Genomic DNA, 16,321 nt, shown 5'->3' with positions numbered 1-16,321 from the left:
TACATGGACAAATGCGCAACAAGATATGCTATCGGGCCGCCACAAAGGCCGGCGAAAAGCGAGGTTTTCCGCCGAAACCACCGACTACACGCGACCATTTCGAATGGCGCCCAGAGTGCTGACAATGCCACGCGCCAGGCATTAGAGGGTTAACGGGGAGGACCAACCTCAATAAAGTTATGCTTTGCCATGTAATCTCACTCGAAATGCCCCAAAAATCCCCCATACCCGCCTCTCCTGTGAGTATGGCATACTTTTCGGGGCTACGTGAAAGGCGCTTTGTTTTCCGCGATTTTCCTCGCTTTCCACTGGCCATTCCGCTGGCATAATTTGCACTTCATTTGCCGACACACAAAAAGAGGAAATGTCTCTGCCAGCCAGGGACAGGGATAAGGATGCGGATAAGAATAGGGATTCGCTCGTGGGCGTTTTGCTCTGATTGCCGGGCGGCGATAACACTGCGAAATGAGTTTTTCCTCTTGCCATTTTCCTGTTTATCTTTGGCATTCTTGGCATGGCCGCCACGTTCTGTCCTTGCGTATGTTTTGGCATAATTTCCAGCACAGTTTTCGTAATTAAATTTTGCGATTCTGCAGGAGATGGCGGAGTGGGAGGAGATGTATGTAAAGCAGGGGGTTGGGCAGACCCCCCCCCATAATTGGCCATGTTGAGCTTGGCCTAATCTTGGATTCCGGCTGGAGTGGAAGTGGCAGTGGCCGTGGAGTGTGTGTGTGTGACACTTGACTGTCAAAAGCTGTGCTACGTGACATTATTAGCAATGCAGTCCTGCCGCAATAACGTGTTCGTCCTTGCCTCCTCGGCGTGCTGCCGTCTATACGAGTGCTCGTTCCACTGGGCGTATGATTTATGACTATGACAGAACTAATGATGCCACATTCGTTAGAAGCCAGGCGTGCGCCCGAGGCGAGAAGACATCCCATGGCACACTGGGAATCTATTTATTTATATATCTGTATCGGGACATACATAATATTATGTTCTGTGGGGGATTTCTTTTTGGTTGTCCCCCAACCACCCTAAAATCAAGTCACATTAGAAACGTCACCGCCCGTGACGCTCTTGGCCCACGCTAAAGATAGCCCTAAACAATCATAAAAGTCGCTTCCACTTGCAAACTTCTACTTAAAGTTCAATCTGGCATCAGAAAAGTTTTTCCTTTGTCGTAACATGCCGTAAAACACCCACTCCTTGCATTCCCACTCGTGAATCATTCAACAGCGTATCCTTTGGTTCAGTGACGACATCAACTCACCTACCGGTAAAAATCAGACATTACCAGTTAGGGATTGCACTGGGAGAAAAAATGTAAGGTCAGGATTAAAATAAAAAAAAAGGTTGAGTGTAAGCTGTCAACAACGATTTACTGAAGAAGTTATACTGTAAATCTAATAAAAACAAAGAAATAGGGAAGTTACAATTTAATTTGGTGTCTAAAAGTATGCAGTACAAACAGAAAACGAATTTATAAAATATTATTGCATAGTTTTGGACACTTTTTAAAAAAAATTGTTCTATGGTTTTTAAATCCAGTTCTGAAACATTTCTCTGAGTACTGAGCATTTTGTTTAGGAATGCGTATCTGCCCTGGCATGTCGCCAAATGTGCGCCACGTCCCGCGACTCTTTCGCCATTTGCCTATATTAGTCATGCGGCCCGAAAAAGACATGTGACGCTCGGGATGCCACCCACTCCCGGGAAAATCCCCCCGACTTACAAGCTTTTACTATGCGGGGACGTCAGAGGATGGCGCTACTTTACAACTACAGCGACATCGGCGGGAGTTTTCCCACTTTTCCGTTTTCCACGCGACTCTGAGATAGCGGCAAAGGCGAAACAAAAAGCTTTTCATTCATCAACAGCAATCGGGAGCAAGTGAGACGGATGCACGAGGGTGGAAAAGGACGCCCTATGGGTAGAGTTTGCGCCATTTGGCAGCTCGTGGAGCTATTTTTCGCCTATTTCGTGGCTGGCTCCGTGCTATTTTGCTATTTTCGACACATTTCGCTGGCCAACTCGACGAAGCTTCTATTTCTGTGCACTGGCTTTTCATATGGCTTTTCATATGCGGTTGTTGCTCTTCCCCCATTTCCACTTTCCTCGCTTTTTGACTTCTTCAATTGCGAAGTGGGGTTCATTCATGAAATTTGACAGGCCGACTCGCGTTAACCAAACAAAGACAAATTCCGAGCTTTTCTTTCTTTTGTCACTTTAATTGCCCTGGGCAGGCTATTTTCGGACCGCCATTGAGCTCTCGAAGGGGCTTTGGCATGGCAAATTATATTTTATATGGCTTTTTAAGTTTAAAGCAGGCTTAAATCAATTGGATTTGCCAGTTTCAATTATCTATTTCTGTCGTAAGACCAAGAATGCTTATAAAGTTGGGTAGAAAACTCCACATTATTCGTAAACCGTATTTTTCTATTTTTTGAATTTCTTAATTTTATTTTTAATTAAATAAGTTATGTTTGTAAGCATATATATAAATTATTTTAAAGTAAAATATAACAAATCGTTCTGGAATAAATCATATCAGACGTATTAGGCATTTTTAAAAATATTTGTAAATATTATTTTTCATCCTTATTCAAACGAACTATTAAACTCCTAATCAGGACACTATAAAATACACTTTATAAAGTATCAAATCTATATTGCTTTTCTGTTATAGGACGACTTTAAGTTCATAGTGTTGCAGTGCTACCCACAATGCTGGTTAAGCATTTGTTTATAGAGAAAGTCCTTTCTGCACTTAACCCATAACTCGGAGACTGGCGGATGCTCCCGCTCCGATGCTCCGCTTTCACTTTCCCTCTCCGCAGAACAGCTGTGAGCGGGCGCCTTGCTCCGGAAAGCTTTCGTCAAGTCGGCCGAGCTTTTCCAATGCGATCCACAGCGGCAGGAGCAACATCCTTGAACAATCGCACTGGAGTCCAAGGGGCTGTTCACGTTAATACGCGACGTTGCCTCCGAGAGAACGGACACGAGGCCCGAAAGGACGGCTGACAAACGGGAAAATCGCTGAGACAGGACCTCTAACACGCGCACTCACACACACACGCACACACCCGCACACAAATCCCCACTCGCCCCAATCCATACGTATGTACAGGATATATGTATACAAGTGAAGCGCCAAGTGCCAGTGTCCTAGAAATTAAACACAATTCAAGAGCCCGAATCCGAAGCGACAAGGGATAATGGTAAATTAACTGGTAAGACCCCGTCGATGAGAATGAAACGAATCCCAGGGAAAAGTGCAAGTGAAAAGTGCCCGAAAGAAGCAGAAAATCACACACTCACACACAAAGGAAACGTCATATGCCAGAGGCATTGACAGGAGTCCGTGGAGCCCGCATTTTGTGTATCCTATTTTGTGTGGCAGCCGAGGGGAGCAGGAGGTCCTCCGCCCAGTGCCCCAGTGGCCAGGAAAACAAAAACAAGCACGCCACAACTACACCGTGTAGTTGCCATAATGATAGATTTCAAAAATAAATTGAGCAAATTATCCTGCAGAACGTGCCCCGCTTCGAAGGTCTAAAAATACTCGCGCGTCGCCGAGCTGTCGAGAGTCCAATTCAACTGGCTGTGGAAGGTCTGAAGTGCCGCAACAGACTTTAAATTATGCATGCACATTGATTTTCCGACCTCACGGCCCCCGTGGTAATAGCCCCATCTACATCATCTATATCGCATCGCATGTTATCAGCGGAACTGGCGTCGTCGACGGCTTTGTTGAACGCGAGTTATCAGCGCAGCAACGGCCCCACAAAAGGTGAGCACCTTGTCCTGGACCACTGGGCGTATGGGTAATGGGAAAGCACTTCATTGATTAGGATGCCGATGGGGATGCGGATAGGGAAACGGATACGGCAGACACGGGAAAAACGACGTTGATGAGTGCCCATCATGCTCAACAGAGGCCAAGAATGAAAAGGAAGCTATCTGGCTTAAGCAGGCATCAGCCGAGAATCTTTAGACAGCTGGGGGCAGGTGCTTAGCCCAGGGAAAAGCTAGAACGATTTTGGTATCCGTGGGATTGTCTTTGCAATAATCTATATTAATAGTAACTCATTTAGGAAAATTAAATATCTATATTTACGGGTAATTTTAAGAGGGCTTTGCTAGGAAAGTACTCAACTCAGAATTCTACTTAGGGGAAAATAACAAGTTCGTTTTAAGACATATAGTTAATATCTTTTAATCTCGTACAAGCACATACTATATTTAATAAAAAAATGAAATACAAGTGAACAATCAAATATTAAGAACACATGTATGACGAAATACTTATGACTGGGTTACTCCTTTCCCATTTATACCCCGCTCTCTATGTGTCTAGCCTCCGTTGCAGCTCCCTAGTCTCCCCTCCTATGCCATTATTTCAATCAAAATGTCATAAAACACATTTATAACTCATTTACAGTGCTTATTAACACATACCCAGAGTGGGCGCCAGCTCATTAACGCCCCCAGGACACGGGCTGTGCGTGGATCCCAGTCTCAGCCCCCTCTCGAGACCATCCCCATGGCGAATGCTGCGTCATTGTTGGCACTACAACTGCTTTTAATCAGATTTCAATTATAATTCCATTTTACTGCACTAATGTCGTTGGGCGCCCACTGCCGGCTGCTGTGGCTCCCTGCAAATGGCCTCGAGCCACCCACCGCTGAACTTTGCCAGCCACCCACCCACTGCGGCCCACCTGGCGGAGAGCAGCACCGCCCACCGTTGGTAATTTCCCCTTGTGCAACAGCATTCTAATGCAATTTATTGGCTCTGACAATGGCCAGTTGCCTGCGCCCAAGGCGTTGAAATTTCCATTCGAAGTGCCACCGGAAGTATGGTTATAAAATGTCAACAACAAAGCCAGCCGAAAACAGTTGCCACACATCCGGAATGCAGCTCGCTGGCCTTTCTGTGTCTGAGTGGGCTGTGCTGACGTTTTTCTAACGATTTTACGACTTGATGTCATGCACCGCAGTCCTCCTTTCGTTCCTCGCAAAATTTCCAACGGCATGCAACAAGAAGGGAGCAGGGGCCGAAATTGACTTTATGCCAGCAATTGGCTTAATTATACAAATTGTTTGGCGGATTATAAATTACTCTGCAGTTTGCGTAACGAAGAGGCTAGAGGGGCATTTCCGAGAACTCAATGGATATAATCCCGATACAGGTTTCCGTGGAAGCTCTTGAGCTGCAGGTCCTGGAGGACCTTGTTTCTGGAAATCAGCTATCAACTTCCTAATCTACTTTTAATTGAAATGGGCAAAGAAGTATTAGAAAAGTAGAGGAGTATTCTAGATAAAGTAATTAAACCAATTATTCTGAGCATACGTGTTCTTTATTAAAGAAAGAAGAGGTAAATTTATGCATTAATATAGTCAAGAATAGCCAGTGTCACAAGACCATAAGATAGGAAAGCTTTCACTTTGGATGGAATGTATTTTCTATGCTTTCATAGACAATTCATATAATATATTTCATATATATTCATATAATATAAGTTAGTATCTACACAGTTGCTAAAGGTTCAGTCTGATACATTTTGTACTTGGCATTATTAAGTGTCATGTTTCTGACACGAAATCCGTGTGAAATCCCGCTTCTGACTTCCTCCATCTATTTTTGTGTGCTCTGCAGATGAAGTTTGCCCCTCGACAACGTATGACAAGTGCCGCACAACGACAGGAGCCACATCGGGAGCAGCAGCCACACTTGCCACAGCAGCAGCCACAATGACCAAGCAATTGACAACGGCAACTGCAACAAACGCTGCATCGGGCATAGGACAAGCGGGCGATTTGGCGCCCACAGTTGTATCCCCGACGGCAGCCACAACACTGGAGACGGGATCGCCAGGAGGAGGAGCAGCAGGTGGCACCAGTTCACCTGTCAGCGAGACAACAAAGACTGCGGCCCCACCCCAACCCACGGAGGCGAAACCCTCGAGCAGCGATGCCAGTGGCAGGTCGGCGGCCCTGGAACGGGCCTACGTGCACGATGTGTACGAGCACTGCGAGGAGCCCACGGGCCCAGTGCGTCCCCGGATGGCGCACTTCCTCAGCGGCCTGGACCCCGGTTCCGTGGTCTGCGACGTGGGCTGCGGCAGTGGGCGGTACCTCACGCAGTGCAACCCGGCCATCTGCACCATCGGCGTGGAGCGCTGCTACCGGCTGAGCAAGGTGGCCCACGAGAAGGGCGGCGAGGTGAGTTTTGCCAAATATCTAGTTATTTGTACATAAATTTTAATCTAGGTACACTTACTGAGATTGTTTTTTACTTAGGTACATTCAATTGTCTTCTTTGTACCTTAATACTTCCTTCTTTACTCTATAATGACGTAGGAACTCCGTATTTCCCTTTACCTTACCTAGGTACAATTAAGCACTCTACACTATACCTCTATCCCAGAACATTATTTATGAATTTAAAACGATATTTAGTGTTGCTTAATTAGCAAAAAGTTTTACAATACATTCAAAACTCATTAATCTATTTTGTGACCGGGGTTGAACCAGTCTCCGATAGGTCCCCATGGGCTCGGTGGTTGGGGATCGCTTTTGGCAAGGGCCAGAGCGAATAGAGTTGCAAATACCAAATAGAACTTCATCTCGTCTGGAATACATAAACTTTGGTTACCAATTCTATTTATATACATCTCGAACCGAAACTAATGTCAATTGCAGTCGGTTAAACCCTATTCTTTGGCACTAATCAAGGTTCCGTGAATTCAAGGTCCCTAGTTAGTAAGTTCTTGATTAGCTGAGTTCGCAAAAGGGGCGCCGCATGAACTTCAAGTGTGTGAGCAGCCTAATTGCAGCCTGCTAATTGCATGGTTCTTCGGAGCGGTCGTGTTCCTTGGAGCTCTTGGCCACACAATTGACCCATTTTCCATTTTCAGGGGTCCCCGTGCTGTAAAACATTCGCCAGATTCAAATGCTGGTTGCTCCACTTGGAATGGCCATTAGTAGCACGCATAAATTATGCTTATCATTGGGTATTATTTGCACATGTTCCGCTCGCCGTTCGCCATTGGGAGTTTTAATGCCTCATAATTGCAATGGTCCGCAGCGGTGCCGTAAAACCAGTCATCTGGAGGAGCAGCACGAGCAGCAGGAGCAGGAGGAGCAGCCAACGATGCAGATCCCATAAACTGCAGATGGTTGGCAGCCAAAAGGGATGCATAATCGCCTATTTCATTTTATGCAGTTCGAGTGGCAGCAGTTCCGCTTAAAGCTTAGCACCCTAGCACTTGGCACTCCAAACTAACATGAATGCATATTGCATGAGCCAATGGGATGTTGCATAAATAGGTAATATCAAAAATGGCCACTAAGTTGGCTAAATTGGGCGACTGGTCGGAAAAATTAGGCCAATTGTGCAGTCGAGTTCGTTAAACATTTATTTATTCCAGCTACTGGCCAACTAATTTGATTTCAGAATGGCTTGATTTTTAATTAATTTGCATTGAATTAAATTGGATTTAGAAATATTAATTGCTATAAATGGGTGTTTGAACGTAATTTATACATATATTAAAAATATAGTATATTTAAAAGTCAAGGTAAAGCTTAAAATTACACCTCACTAAATCCAGAAATGGTAGATAGCATAGGTTACTTTCAGCTGTCTTCAACAGGGTCTCGAGTTAATAACATGGCACCGTGCTAAGCTCAGAAATTGAAAAGTTTATGGGGCGGGATGCGCGCCCCCAACTGCTGGGCACAATTAAGTGATACGCTCGACTATGTCATAATGAACATGAAGTACAGCGCACTTAGTTCTCCCCCACGAACAATATTCGCTCGACAATGACACAACTCTGCTGCATAGTTTTCCCCACTTTCCTTTGTTGCTGCTGGCTGTTGGGAGCCCCCAACATTTCCTCTTACAAGGACTATAACCGACTGTGTAATGGTGTATAGCGACCATTATTCAGCGGCATGGCCGCCAGAGGTATGCAATGCCTTTCGCCATAATCTATTACTAACGCAGGGCGCTTATTTATGGTGCCATTTCCAGGCGGAGTGGGTGGGCCCGAGTACCATTTCCCAAGAAAATCCCCGCACTTTCCATGCACCACGCCGCGGCAATCGACAACACGCATTCCTCGCATTTAAATTGCTTTCGCGTGGAATTGACAGCGGCGCTGCAGTTGCAACAGCAGCTGCTGCATTTCGCCGACCATCGGCCATTTGCTGCAAGCGGCCTAATTTATTTAATAACATGCCGCATTACCATTCGGCCGGACAGGAGCTTAGTGCCTCCAATTATTTGCCAGCGAGTCCCTACGACCCTGACCTTTTACCCGCCGATGGCCCGCATGTGTTCCTAATCACTTCGCTCCCGATAATTTGCATAGCGAAACGCTTCCGATCGGTATTTATTTCTATTTGCCTAATGTGTTTAAAATAAAGCCGACACAGAATGCGCACGTGACATGCGAGCGAATGCAACTTTTGCTGCAGGGATGGCACACAGCACAACTTTATGCGAAACCAATTTAACTTGCTCCGGGTGGGGCACCGAAAAGTTGTTGCCACTCTTTGATTTCTGCAGCTCGTGCCTGGCCTGATTCTCAATAATTTTGTAAGGGCAATAGGCATGGCAAGTGGGGCGACAGGCAGTAAATCTTGCAGCCCGGAAAAACCCCAGAAATGCTGCAGAGCCCCGCAAGCATAAAAAGTGAAACTCAATAATGGCTGGGCCTTTTCTGGGCCAGGTGAAACCTGCAATTTTCCTGGCTGAAGCGCCATTTAAATAAGCCGCAAAGGCGGAGAGATACCTGCTGAATAAAGTATGCAGTATGCAGTGTGCACAGAGGGATTTTCCTCTTTTGGCCCCGTCTTTTCGCCTTTGAGCTGCGCTTTGGCCTCATTAGCGTGCAACACTGCGTATGCGTTACGTTTTTCACTTTCACCTGACACTTGCCCAGCCAGCCAGCTCCTCCTCCTCCTCCGCCTCCTCCTCCTGGAAAGTCCTGTCAACATGAATTTCAAAGGCGTCATGTGCCCGACCCGCGTGACACTATCCTGCACACACAAAAGCCCCCTATGTGAGAAATGGCCACTGCTATAAATACGATTTGTATGGCGCACTTGGCAGGGAGAAAGCCATGGCAAATAAAGGAGAACTGTCACCGTGCGCATTCATCGAAAGCAGAAACTAAAGTGCAGGGGTTATGGTTATGGTTATGTGAGGTGTGGGTGTGGATGCGGGGATCCTGGGGATCGGATGAATGGCTCTGCCTCGCCATGCATTAGGAATCATCCTCGTGAGCGGGAAACAAAAGCTTGCTTACCTAAAATGCATGAGATTCTGTTTGTGTGCCTGGGCGTTTCCACAAAGGAGAATACAATGATTAATAACCGATTCATGCATCCAAAAGGAAAGTGTTCATGGTTTGGGAAAGGGGTTATTCAATGGGATACATTTTAAACCATTTTCTTCTAAGAGTTATGTAGTTGAGTATCTGACTTAATACAACTTAACTTAAGGATTGGTTTTAATCCTTTTCGAGTTCTTTTATCCCCTGCAGCTATCCTAAAAATCGCTTAAAATATTATTTCCCGCCAACAAAAGCAGATTTTCCTGCTAAGCCCCATCGAAAGCTCAGAGGCCGAAAAACACTTATGTTAATTGATATTTGCTGAAGTCTTCGAGCTTGGAATGGCACCGTCTGAATTTCTGCTGGTGGGCAGGGAGCACCTGAATCACCTCAGGCGGAAAACGCTGGGAAAGTGTAAGGCTTGGCGGGTCAAGGATTTTTATTTCTGCAGAAAAACACACCCACAGCCTGTACACCCACACAGCCGACGCGATAATAGTTGAGCAGGAAGCGGAAATACAAGATTTCAGCAAATAAAATGGCATTTCACCGGGGAGCGAAACATAATACTTGTGTAGCCTTTTCCAATATTTAATTTGGCATTTGCTGGGGCAATGTAAATTCGATTCCGCGAACGAGGGGATTGAGAGCAATGAGATTTCCAGGGAAATTGTGAATCCATATTGCATTTCCCGGAACAGCTTGAATCGATATTAAATTTCTCCACTGACGCGCCTGGCAGTTTGTCATCCAGTGTACACAGTCCACGTATATATAGATATTGAACGAATAAAATACACCTTTGTTTGGCCAACTCCCTTCATCCCAGCCACGGTAATTGACACCATCAGTTCTCTGGCCCTGACACGAAAATGAATATAAATGGCGTGCACACGGCTGGAACAGCTGCATCGGGTTTGGCCACATTGTGTTAGGTCAGGTTGCTGGTTCCGATGGCCAAGTGTTCGACTTTCGAAGAGCACTTTTCCCCCGGCGTACATTTGAATGACAAATGGTCGAAGCCAACTTGCAATCAGCCAGGCGAACCGATAACTTTGTTTTCCCAGCTCGCAAAAAGTTACTAATTGCGAAATGATGTAGCCGACCGAAAGGAATACTGGCTTATTGAATCAGGCTGCAGCCCTTTGATATGGAAATTTCCCCTTTTTTCCGTGTCATCCATCCTGAAAGTTCAGCTTTCCTAGAAGGCGATTGATGGCGGTCCCGGGCTCAGGGCTTAAAAATTGCATCATCTCTTCTTTGTGGCCGCAGCTTACAGCACATCAATTGCATACTTTTGCGGGCAGGACCCGTGGGAGACTCCTCGGAAGGACTCGATGTCAGCGACCGCAGTCCCGACCCCACAAAGAGGCTCCTGCGAGGACTTATCTTTGACACAACTTAATTGGCATGGCTGCCCAGGGAATCGCTGGTGGTCTGCGATGTTATGGTGTTGGGCCTCCCCCTGGGGAAATCATTAAGCCCGTAAATCAATCAAGTTTTTCAATTTAAGAGGAAAACATAATTATCTCAGATTTATTTTAGTTATAGCTATTTGAGGTATTAATGCAAATTATGTTTAATTAAAGTACAAAGTAAAATAAAAATCCTGTTTATGATTTTTTATCCAGGTGGCCCTTTGCGACAATCTGGAGCTGCCTTTCCGGGATGACAGTTTCGATGCGGTGTTGTCGCTGGCAGTGGTGCACCACTTCGCCACCACGGAGCGGCGGGTTCAGGCTCTGCGGGAGCTAGCCAGGATCCTGAGGATTGGCGGCCGTGTGGTGATCACCGTGTGGGCACTGGAACAGCGGCATCGGCGCTTCGAGTCGCAGGATGTGCTGATACCCTGGCAGCCGCCAAAGAACCGGAACTACTCCTACTCGGATGAGGAGGACGACGACAACTTCCAGCCGCCCTACCACGCCTACACCGAGGACTCCACGAACTCCAGTCGATCGGCAGGAGATGGGGATAGTTCCAGCCTGAGTTCGTCCTCGCCGGGGGAGTCCTGCTACAGCTTCGTTCGCAGGGCCATTCAGGTATTAAAAGGACGTTATCCCAGTTAAAGGTTCAGTTATTTACTTATATTTTATTTTGAATCTTTAGAAACTGGCTCGTGGACGAAGGCATGCCTGGTTCATGGACTCCTGGTCCTCGAAGGACACCAAGAACGACAGTAGTTTGGACTACGAGGACGCCAAGGATCTGCCTATCGAGCTGCGACGCCTGGAGGACTTCGAGGACTTTCCCGATCCTCCCCTATCGGCTGGCCTCAAGTCCCGCAGCTTGGGCAGCATCCTGCAGCCTCCCCCCCGCCAGATTGTCCGCTCGAGATCTAGTGTGCCCAGCCTGGGAGGTCCTCTGATCCCGGGCGAATCCAAGGCCAGTGCAGCTGCCCTTTTACTCAATGCGCCGGAGGCACAGCAACTCCAGTTGCAACTCCAGCTGAATGGAAGACATTCGCCCACGGCCACGGCCAGTGCTGGGAACACGTTGAGCCGGCGGCCCAAGCTCATCAAGCAGAAGCAATCCCTGTGCGATGATGACGCCGTCGGCGCCGCCACGCCTCCCACCTCCGAGTCCTTCCAGATGGTGAGCAGCCTGAATGGTTCCAATGGCGTCGTGAGCAGTAGTTTGTACACGAGAAGCGGCTGCTATGCTGGGAATTTCCATCAGCATGCCTCATCGACGGCCACGCCCCCTTTGGGAGAATCTGTCGAGGGAGGAGGAGTAGCAACGGGAGGATCTGGATCGGGTGCACCCACCTTCCTGCGCAAACAGAGCTCTTTGAACGAGGATCTGATGGCCTGCAATCGACTGAGGGAGAAGGAGCGGGTGCGCAAGCGCATCCAGAAGCAGACCTCGCTCAACGAAGCCTTCCTCTGCAGATCGGCTTTGTTCTCCAAGAGATTACAGGTGATCCGCGAGGGCTTCACCACGAAAATCAAGAGCTCCACGGGCAGCCTGGAGAGGGTGACCAAGACAGGGATAAGCAAACTGATCCAGAACATCAAAAGTGTCCCGCAAGCGCAACCCAATCCTGCCCAGAGTACCACTCAAGTGGACAACAAGAACCCCACGCTGAATAACAACAATAAGCAGGCTGGAGTGGCAGGAGCGACGGTGGCCCATCAGCACCACCATCACCACCACCACCATCCCGTGCATCATCTGTCCCACTTGATACTGCCCTCATCCTCCACGTCCTCGGGACCCGTGACGTACTGCAGCAGCGTGGAGTGCACCATGGGCAACCTGTGCCACTGCAGCCAGTACCAGCAGGAGTGCCCGGCCTGCGCGGACGGCGGGCAGGGAGACAAGGCCAGAAGGCATTCCCGGGAGTCGGGGTCGGACTCCTCCAAAGACAGCAGCCTGCAATCGGACACCAGTATCGAGTCGGAAGACAGCTTTGCGTCGGTCATCTTCATACCCAAGCCGGAGCAGCACCAGCAGCAGTTGAACTACCAGCAGCAGCACCAGAACTCCAACTCCAGTTCCAGCAACTCCTCATCGAGTAATGGCCAGAGGGCCCAGGGAGCCGCTGGAAGGGATCAGGGTTCGGGGAATCCCGGCTCTCGACTGCCGCCCACCCACTCAGTGCCAACGTCGCCCCTGATCATGCCCTGCCCACCCACTCCGGCCCACTCCCCGGCTGCCATCCAGGGCACGGTGACATCTCCGCCGCAGTCCACGTCGGCTGTCTCCGCCGCCATGGCCATCTTGACTCCTCCCTCGAAGCCAGCTCGTTTCAGCTTCGATGAGGCGCACATCAAGCAGCAAAAGGAGCAGCAGAAGGAGCAGCAGATGGAACCACCCAAAAGGGAGCCGGTGAAGGAGCAGCCGAGGGAACCGCTCAAGGAGTCGCCTCCGGTACGCCGGATCACCCGCCAGGCCATTCGTGACTTGCCACCCATTCCCAAGTTCCGGAAACAGCAATCCCTGCAGCTGCAACGCCAGAGTTTTCCGATCGTGAGGAGAGCCTCAGGTTCTGGGGTGTCCACCTCGGCATCCTCCACCTCGCTGGCCACCAAGCTGCTCTCCCTGGAGCTCTTCAATCCGGCCACCGATGACCTGGACAGCGATTCCAGTGAACCCTCCTCTCCTGACTCCATTGACAGTGTGATCAGTGCTCCAAGATCGGCCAAGGTGCCTTCTGGAAGCGACGAAGGAGGAGGTGCCTCCGCCAACTCGAATTCCGCTTCCCAGGACGAAGGTGAGCCCAGTCTAGCCCAGTTGATCAGCATACAGCAGGAGCAGTATCACAAGGGAGAGCTCCAGATCAATAGCTCCCGATCGCAGGCCGAGGATGATATAATCCTGAATGCAGATAGTGCCACACTTCTTCCGGAGAAGAGAGAAGCAACCCAGAAGCAGGATTGTGCGGAATTCGCCGAGCAACTGACTGCCCAACTGCAGCGGGAACTGGAGGACAAGAGCAATCGCACCGAGTGTCGATATCTGGACGGGATTGGAATGGGCGATCTCTCCGAGTTCCTGGGCGGCGGCAAGAAGCGTTCCAATGGCGATCTGAGTGCATTCCGGGATGAGCTCAGGGAGCGTCGCCTGATGTTGGCCAATCTATCCACGCAACCGAGTCTCCAGCAATCCCCAGTGAGCTCCTCTACCTCATCACTATCCTCGCAGACCCGCAGCTTCACCATCCAGGAGGAGGATGGCGAGGAAGAGGAGGAGGAGGAGAACGAGTCCAGCTACTCCCTGGGCGTCTATGAGCACTGCAAGATCTCCAAGTTCAACTACAAGAGGAATCGACACTATCAGCTGAATCCGGAGACAGCCTACCTTCTCCAGGACGATGGAGACAGTGATGTGCGGGAGGAGGACGAGGACGATGTCATACCCGAGGAGGAGGAGCAGGAGGAACATGACGAGGATGCCGAGGCTGAGGCTCTGGAGGCCCGAGGTGGAGATCAGTTGGGCGAGGGAATGGCGGACTATGGCCAACGCAGGCGTAACATGGCGGCGCTGAAGGTCCAACCACAGACGGCCTCCCAGCAGCAGCAGCCACAGAAGGAGCCCAACCAACCAGCTAATCTCCAACAGCGACCCTCCAACGAATCGCTGGAGCACTCAAACAGCTCCACCAACTCCCTGGACAGCCCCTCGCAGGGAGGAGCCAGTACCCACCACCGCTACTATCATGTGTTCCGCGAGGGCGAGCTGGACGCACTGATCAACCACCATGTGGCCAGTCTGCACATCGTTAGCTCCTACTACGAGCGGGCCAGCTGGTGTGTGGTGGCCGAAAAGGTCCAGGTGTGGACCATCTAAGCACACTACACTCTCAAAAGGGGATTCAGAACGTAACTTACTTTTGTCTTAAATATCCAATCCAGTTTAAGTTTTTGAATCAAAATCATCCTAATTTAGACGTCATTTAAAATTGCAAGGCCACACTGCTAATTTTTTGGAAACCAGTGTGACCTTCTTTATAAAATATTTAAAATAAAACACTTGATCCTTTTTTTATCAACTTGCATAGTAAGCCCGTTTGAGTCCCCGCTCTGAAACGAAAATTCATTCCCTAGCTGTAGTCTCTGATCTGATGCCCCCAAAGGAATTGTTAAATTTAGTCTATTACTCTAGTCGGCTGGCGAATCGCGGCGGGGAAGCCCCGTTCTGCGACCCAGCACTAATTTATTGTTAGCAGGCCTGCTCAAGGACGCGAACGCAGGATCGCACTGCATTGAAATCCAATTTCAAGGGAAAACATAGCTGTAAGACCGAATCGAATCGAATGCGATAACGATACAACGCAAGCTAAATACAAATCTTACTAGTTATACGAGCATATTCTATTTACAACGAGCATCATTTTGTATCTTGCGCTACTGTCAGTCTAAGTTTCAAGCACCTTAAGCTATGATTTCGAAGCAAATAATCATCAAACGTCCATCAAAACAGAAACAAAATATACCACTTATACATGAGTAAATAAAAAATACAAGGTTTACAGCAAGAACAAAGAAATATAGGAAAATCATATATACACTCAACGCTACCAAGTTAATAGAGCCCTCTAACCTACGAATATCAATAACTGCATTTAAATCTACGACAAAACCGTACATATGCAAAGTAAATCAAAAGATTATACACAAAACTGTTTAAGAAGCTCACGAACAATTTTTAAAAGTCTTATATTTTCATCCTGTTTAAGAGCACCATTTCAGTTTCCTCGATTAGAAGAAGTAACCAACTCACTTCCCAAAAACGGCCAATAAACACGATTGTAACATAAGCCTATGCCTAAACTTAAATTTTTTGTCACTTAAGAACGGTTATTTGAAAAATAACGCAAACATTTTCAATAAAATAAATTATATATATACCTATACGCGACTGTACATGTGTTTTTTAGCTAGCTAAACTAACTTTATACCGTAAAATAATAGAACAATTGAATAAATATTAACTAGCGTTGGACGCAACACTAAATCACAACAGATAGAACTCGATTTGAACCTACTACTGCTCGAAATGCTGAAACATTAATAATATTAAGTATTGCTGGAAAGTATGTATAATTTGCACAGAGTCCACCAAGCACACGAGACACAAGAACCCAAGCTACGACAGAGGAAAACCATCTGAAATATTCAATATTGATTATTTGTAATGCATTAACAACAACATTAAATAAACTAATAATAATTACTGAAACGCATTTGTGTTTTGCTTGGTTATTTATTTAGATCATATTTTCTAAACTGCGAGAAAGCTCCACCCAAAACAAACCTTTTTAAAATTTAGAAAACGCGCGATTTGAAAAACGCGCGCACTTGACAATAGTTTCATGGTCACCCTAAGCACGAACCTATACTTAACGGAATATTGGCCAAACGCCCATCTCTAGCAAAAAAATGTCAAACAATAAAAAAATTAATTGCGTTGTAAAAGAAAATTTTTCTGCTTAAAAAACAAAATTTGGAAGATCAAAATGTTTAATA

General features: G+C 47.5%; 1 protein-coding gene across 1 annotated transcript; it reads left to right on the top strand.

Annotated features, from left to right (window-relative positions):
* The first annotated feature begins 2,991 nt into the window (after positions 1 to 2,991).
* LOC108025394 (uncharacterized) lies at positions 2,992 to 16,020 on the top strand. The gene is made up of 4 exons (XM_017095870.3): positions 2,992 to 3,793; positions 5,663 to 6,228; positions 10,982 to 11,392; positions 11,460 to 16,020. The coding sequence occupies exons 1-4, from the start codon at positions 3,718 to 3,720 to the stop codon at positions 14,640 to 14,642; spliced, it is 4,236 nt and encodes a 1,411-aa protein (XP_016951359.1). The 5' UTR covers positions 2,992 to 3,717; the 3' UTR covers positions 14,643 to 16,020.
* The last annotated feature ends 301 nt before the right edge of the window (positions 16,021 to 16,321 follow it).

This window comes from Drosophila biarmipes, chromosome 3R (assembly GCF_025231255.1).
Source record: "Drosophila biarmipes strain raj3 chromosome 3R, RU_DBia_V1.1, whole genome shotgun sequence".
NCBI classification, from domain to species: domain Eukaryota; kingdom Metazoa; phylum Arthropoda; class Insecta; order Diptera; family Drosophilidae; genus Drosophila; species Drosophila biarmipes.
The sequence above is the reverse complement of the archived record's forward strand: the minus strand, read 5'-3'. Positions and strand labels throughout refer to the sequence as shown.

What these genes read in the sequence shown, in the direction of transcription:
- LOC108025394 (XM_017095870.3), top strand. Translation starts at nt 3,718, where the DNA reads ATGTTATCAGCGGAACTGGCGTCGTCGACGGCTTTGTTGAACGCGAGT. An exon ending in CAGCAACGGCCCCACAAAAG is followed by an intron (nt 3,794 to 5,662) that starts GTGAGCACCTTG and finishes TGTGCTCTGCAG; the next exon opens with ATGAAGTTTGCCCCTCGACA. An exon ending in CCCACGAGAAGGGCGGCGAG is followed by an intron (nt 6,229 to 10,981) that starts GTGAGTTTTGCC and finishes TTTTTTATCCAG; the next exon opens with GTGGCCCTTTGCGACAATCT.